The sequence below is a fragment of the Zonotrichia leucophrys genome, unplaced genomic scaffold, assembly GCF_028769735.1.
Source record: "Zonotrichia leucophrys gambelii isolate GWCS_2022_RI unplaced genomic scaffold, RI_Zleu_2.0 Scaffold_150_111975, whole genome shotgun sequence".
Lineage (NCBI taxonomy): Eukaryota > Metazoa > Chordata > Aves > Passeriformes > Passerellidae > Zonotrichia > Zonotrichia leucophrys.
The window spans coordinates 76,937-83,170 of record NW_026992355.1 but is presented as its reverse complement, the minus strand read 5'-3'; the positions used below and the strand labels follow the sequence as shown (position 1 = coordinate 83,170).

Sequence of the window (6,234 nt, the reverse complement as noted above, 5' to 3'; positions counted from 1 at the left end):
CGGGCTCGTGATACCCAGAGAAAGGTACCTGGACGTCCGTAACTCTTTGCTTTTATTGTCTCATATTGTCCTAATTCAATTTGTTCAAATTGTTATTACTCTAATTGTGTTACTCTTTCTTTTAACCATTTTATTACTATTAAACTTTTAAAAATTTTAAAAATAAGTGATTGGCATTTTTCACATGTCCCCAAAACACTGGGGAAGGTTCCATGCTCTCCTTCCTGTGGAAAAGACATATGCTGCTTCTCTGGGTGTCCATGGCTGAGATTGGGCTTCCACCTCCAAAATTCCTTATATCCAAGGATAGGTCTCAGACAAGATCTGGCATAACTGACAAGTCTGGCTGGTCTTGGCCTAGTGAGGGTCTCCAGACTCTGGGCCTCTATGGAAAAGAACTGTCCTTCTTGTCCAGGTGCCCATGGCCAGAATTGGGGTTCCACGTCCAATATTCCCAACTGTGAAAGACTGGAGGAGATTGCTGGCTGAAAAAATTTCATGTAGGGGGGAGGAAGGGGCAGGTCCAGCTTTGCCCTGCCCTGGAACCCAGCTCTGCACTGCCCTGGAACCCCAATCCCCCAGAGCCTCTCTCCCAGCCCAGCAGTGTCTGCCAGTCCCTGGCACAGCACAGGCAATGCTCCACAGCCACCTCTGCAGCCCCAGCCCAGCTCCTGAGTCACCAAATGAGCCCAAGTCCCACCTGAGGGAAGGGCCCAGGAAGACCAAGGGGTATTTCAGGCTGACCACAAAGCAAGCACAAATCTTGGCCCTACCTACTCTTGGAATTTCCATCTGAACACAGGTGGAATCCAAGAGCTGGAAGCTGTCTGTGTGCCTCTCAAAATCTTTTTCTTCTTTCTGCCTTTCTGTGTCTTCTTCTAATTCCCTCCTCTTGCAAATTTTGGTTAACTTAAAATTGAACAGGCTTAGATCTTGTGAAGTTGAATGGACCAAGGTAATGCTTTGAGAAGTGTTTTTGATTGATTGAATGTTGACAAGTGTTTTTGATTGATTTGCCAAGTTTCTCTTTTTTTCTAAAGTTGCCAGTAAAGGCTGTTTGGCTGTTTAAGCTCTTGAAGATCTCTTGTCGGTATTTCTCCAGTACATCCAACTCAGAGTACACAAACAATTGTAATTCCTTTTAAATGTCTCCTTGAGACAGTCATCTGGGGGATGGGGGTCAGGGCTTGTCTGTCCTGCTTGGCACAGCCCAGGCAGGGCTTTCCCAGCCACATTCCACACTCCATTTCCCAGCTGGAGCCGCTGGTGCCTCTGAGTTGTGCTGCCCCAGCCCCAGGGACGCTCTCCTTGTCTGCCCATTCCCCCACGGTCTCTGGGCAGGGATGGCCTCAGTGGGGGCTGCTGACACCCTCAGCAACTTGAAGGCTGCTGCTGAATTTCACTGCTCCAGAGGCTTGTTCAGCTTCCAACTCTTCAGTGCAGGAATTCAGTGTCCCAGGGCTCATAAACATTCAGAACACCTTAACCTCTGGGAGTCATTTGAATTAAGTTTCCAAATCTTTTGTGGAAGATACAACGGATTTCTGTAGTGTATTCAAATTAGAAATATTCTATTTTAAAAAACAGTGCAAGGGGCCACTGTGACACTGTGGAACCAAGGAGACCCTTGGGAGACCCTAGGGACAATGAAATCAAGGGGCCATTGCTGCATTGCAAGGACTCTGGGAACTGAGGGAACAATTGTGACACTCTGGTGCTCCATGGAACCAAGGGTCTCTGATGACACTGCAGGATCTTGTGCCACCAGGGCTCCATCGTAACACTGCAGCACCAAGGAATTCCTTGTGGCACTCTGAGGCCTCATGGAGCCAAGATGCCACTGTGACCCTGCAGGGCCTTGTGGAACCATGCAGAGCATTGTGACAGAGCAGGACCTGGTGTCATGAGGGGGCCATTGTGACACTGCACGGCCCCATGGAACCAAGGGGCCAGTGCTATTCCTCAGGGACTTCTGGAAGGAAGGAAACAGGTTTGACACCGTGGTGGCCCTTGGGACCAAGAGGCCATTGTGACACTGTGGAACCAAGGAGAGCATTGCTGTACTCAGACACCTCATGCAACCAAGTATCCACTGTGACACTGCAGGGCCTTGAGGGACCCAGGGCCATTGTGACACTGAAGGGCCCAAGGAGCCAAGGGACTTTGTGACACCAAGGGGTCCCATGGAACCAAAGAGACATCGTGACACTGGGAGGCCTCATGGAATCATGGAGATCACTGGGACATTCTGGGGCCTTATGGAACTGTGGTGAAAGCAAGTTGCCTGGGAGTGTTGATCTGCTGGAGTGTAGGAGGGCTCTGCAGAGGACCCTGGACAGGCTGGATCCAGGGCCCAAATGCAACAAGGTGAGGTTTAACAAGCCAAGTGCAAGGTCTTGCACTTTAGCCACAACAACCCCTGCAGCACTACAGGCTGGGGACAGAGTGGCTGGAGAGCAGCCAGGCAGAAAGGGACCTGCAGGGACTGATGGACAGCAGGCTGGACATGAGGCAGCAGTGTGCCCAGGTGGCCAAGAAGGCCAATGGCTCCTGGCCTGGATCAGGAATGGTGTGGCCAGCAGGAGCAGGGCAGAGATTCTTCCCCTATGCTGGGCACTGGTTGGGCAGCACCTCGAGTGCTGTGTCCAGTTCTGGGCCCTCAAATTTAGGAAGGACTTGGAGGGGATGGAGTGGGTCCAGAGAAGGGCAACATGGTTGAGGAGGGGTCTGGAATACAAGTCCTGTGATGAGTGTCTGAGGGAGCTGGGGTTGTTTATCCTGGAGGAGACTCAGGGGAGACAAGGCAGTGTCAGGGCACAGGTTGGACTTGATGATCTCCCAGGTCTTTTCCAACCTTGCTGATTCTGGGATTCTCTGAAACCACCCTTGTAGCAGTTGCAGGAGGAGCCCTGGGCCTCCTCTTCAGAAGCTCCATCAGCCCAGGTCCCTCAGCTCCTCCTGCCAGCTCCAAAGCCCATCCTGTCAGTCCTGCAGAGCCTCTGCAACTCCTCATTGCCCAGAACAGGGAACCCCAGAGCCAGACACAGCAGCCCAGATGTGCCCCCCTGGCCTGGGGTGCCTCTGGCAAGGGAGCAGCAGGAGGCACTGCAGGAGCCTGCAGACAATTCCTGCAGCACTTGTAGGATGATCCTGCTGCCCAAGGGATGTTCCCATGGTGCCAAGTCAGGAACTGCAATGGGGAGTGGGGCCAGAGAGGAAAGGGCAAACAGGGATGGGCTGTTTGCAGGTGAGAGAACAGGGCTGGGATAGAGGGAGAAATCTGGAACAAGAAAGAGAAGAGAAAGCAAAGGTGAAGCAAAGGAAATGCTCAGGGCTGTTTGGGGGTGGCGGCCTGGCAGCCCTGGCTCTGAGCAACAGCGTCTGCAGTGGGACAGGAAACTCCCAGCTGATGGGAACAAACTTTCTGGCTGACTGCAGAGGCCAGGACAAAGCTGACAGGTTTCCCTGGTGTCCCCCAGCCCTTGCTGGCCCCAGGGGCTGATGGCATTTGTGCTCCCTCAGGTTCATGTCCCCACACCAACAGCATGAGGGTGCTCCCCCTGCTCTGTGCAATGCAAGCAGGGGCTGCTGAGCCAGTGCTGCTGTCTGTGCCTGCAAGGATGGGGCACCTGTGTGAGCTGGGGGAGAGGCCAGGGCTGCAGAGAGGAGATGCTGTTGGCAGCTCCATGAGGATGCTCTGGGACGCTGCCCTGGGCTGTGCAGCGCACTGGGAATGGATCAGCCCCTGCTCTGCTGCTCCTTCCCGTCTGCCCCAGGGCCCTTGCAGAGCCCCAGCCATGCTGTTTGCCCCCAGCCTGCCCACGGCCAGCCTGGGGCTGCTCATGGGGCTTTTCTGTGCTGAGGATCGGCCTGGGTGTGTTCTTGAGAGGGCCTGGGCAAGGAGCCTGGAGCCCCCAAGCCCTGGCCTGAGGCGTCAGCGCTGCCCCAGCAGTGCCCATGGCCTGTCCCTGCTGCAGCCCCGGCACTGCCACCCCCAGGGCTGTGCCCGGCCCCGAGAGCACTCAGGCCCTGCAGCAACACCAGGGCCACCAGGGCAGCGGGGCAGGGCCACGGCAGCAGCACTGGCAACACCAAGATCTGCTGCTGCTGGGCACAGCTGCTGGGCCAGCACTGATCTGCCCCCATCTCTGCGCACAGATATTGCTGCTGCAGCTCCAGAGAAGGAAACATAAGGGGATCTCCCATGAAAACACTACTGGGAGATCCTTTATCTCCTTTAAAGTTACCAAGAAACCAGCTCCTCATTGACACAGTCTGAGGCCACAGTGAATTTTGGAGAAGCAAAATAAGAAGTTGTAGTAAAAATGGCCTTGGTTTAGGGAGAATATTAAAAAATGAAAACAGAACAAAAAAAAAAAAACCAATCCAACAAGAAGTATCAAACATTACTTTTATTTCAAGACATAGGCAGAAATTGGCAACCAGTTTAATGTTTCCTAAATGGTCCACTCATCAGTGTCCACACTGCAGCCTTGAGCTCCTGGTTCCTCAGGCTGTAGATGAGGGGGTTCAGGGCTGGAGGCACCACCGAGTACAGAACTGACAGGGCCAGATCCAGGGATGGGGAGGACACGGAGGAAGGCTTCAGGTAGGCAAACGCTGCAGTGCTGAGAAACAGGGTGACCACAGTCAGGTGAGGGAGGCAGGTGGAAAAGGCTTTGTGCCGTCCCTGCTCAGAGGGGATCGTCAGCACAGCCCTGAAGATCTGCACATAAGAGAAAACAATGAACACAAAACAGCCAAATGCTGAACAGGCACTAACTGCACTGAGTCCCAGCTTTCGGAGGGCACTGGTGTGTGAGCAGGAGAGCTTGATGATTGGGGGCACATCGCAGAAGAACTGGCCCAGGGCATTGCCATGACACAGGGGCAGGGAAAATGTATTGGCTGTGTGCATGAGAGCATTGAGAAAGGCACTGGCCCAGGCAGCTGCTGCCATGTGGGCACAAGCTCTGCTGCCCACGAGGGTCCCATAGTGCAGGGGTTTGCAGATGGACAAGTAGCGGTCATAGCACATGATGGTCAGGAGGGAAAGCTCTGCTCCCATGAAGAAGATAAGCAGAAATACTTGGACAGCACATCCTGTGTAGGAGATGTCCCTGGTGTCCCAGAGGGAATTGTGCATGGCTTTGGGGACAGTGGTGCAGATGGAGCCCAGGTCAGTGAGGGCCAGGTTGAGCAGGAAGAAGAACATGGGCGTGTGCAGATGGTGACCGCAGGCTACGGCGCTGATGATGAGGCCGTTGCCCAGGAGGGCAGCCAGGGCGATGCCCAGCAAGAGGCAGAAGTGCAGGAGCTGCAGCTGTCGCATTTCTGTCAATGCCAGCAGGAGGAAGTGGCTGATGGAGCTGCTGTTGGACATTTCTTGGTTCTGGACATTTTGAGCTGTTCAAAGACAACATTGACAATTTCGACAAATTAGTTTTAGTCAATGCTATGCTATTTTCTTACAGAACCACTAAAAATTGCTTCTCTTTCTCTGGGGAAATTTCATTTACCTTTTTTTTTTTTCAGTGTAGCTTTGGGCTCCAAAGTAACTGTGTGTTTTTTAGAAGGGACAGAATTCCTGTTCTTAGCATTGCTCTCAGGCTGAACACTGGGGAGCCCAGAGGGAAAACAGGGCTCCTTGTGCCCCAGTGCACTCAATCCGGTTGGGCCAACACAGGTGCCCTTTGCTCATTTCCCCTCGGTCTAGTACAGGATGTACCAATATAAAACTGCACTTAAAAATAACAAGGCTTTTTTTGAAGACTCCAGTTTCAAAATCAATCTGTCCAACTCTTCTCTCTCTCCCTGTGCAGCTGGACATGGAGGGATAACAAGGGCTTGCCTGGCTCTCTGCTGCCTGGAGTTGTGCCTACTGGGAGCTGTTTCTCTTTACCCAAGCCTTGTCCCTGCCAGTGCTGCCAGAGCCCAGCCCAGCCCTAGGGGCTCAGCTCTGCCCTGCAGACCCCTCCCAGCACAGGGCACTGCCCAGGGGCATCTCCCTGGCAGCAGGGCCTTAAGGGCAGGGCAGACAAACAGAGATGCTGCAAGCCAAGGTGCTGCTGCTGCTGTCTGTAGGGAGAGGAGGCTGAGGAGGCACTTTCTGAGGGAGATCTGAGGCCCATCTGCTGATGCCCAGGGTGACAGTGCAGGAGTCTCCGTGACACAGCCAAAGCTGACAGCCCCTTTCCCTTCCCTTTAGGAGAAAGCTGAGAGCAGCCCTGGCCA

At 53.7% G+C, this 6,234-nt stretch overlaps 1 protein-coding gene across 1 annotated transcript; it reads right to left on the bottom strand.

Moving 5' to 3' along the window:
• Window positions 1–4,447: 4,447 nt before the first annotated feature.
• Window positions 4,448–5,383, bottom strand: LOC135461013 (olfactory receptor 14J1-like). Its single transcript, XM_064737997.1, has one exon. It carries the CDS (start codon window positions 5,381–5,383, stop codon window positions 4,448–4,450), a length of 936 nt encoding a protein of 311 aa, XP_064594067.1.
• Between the last annotated feature and the right edge of the window lie 851 nt (window positions 5,384–6,234).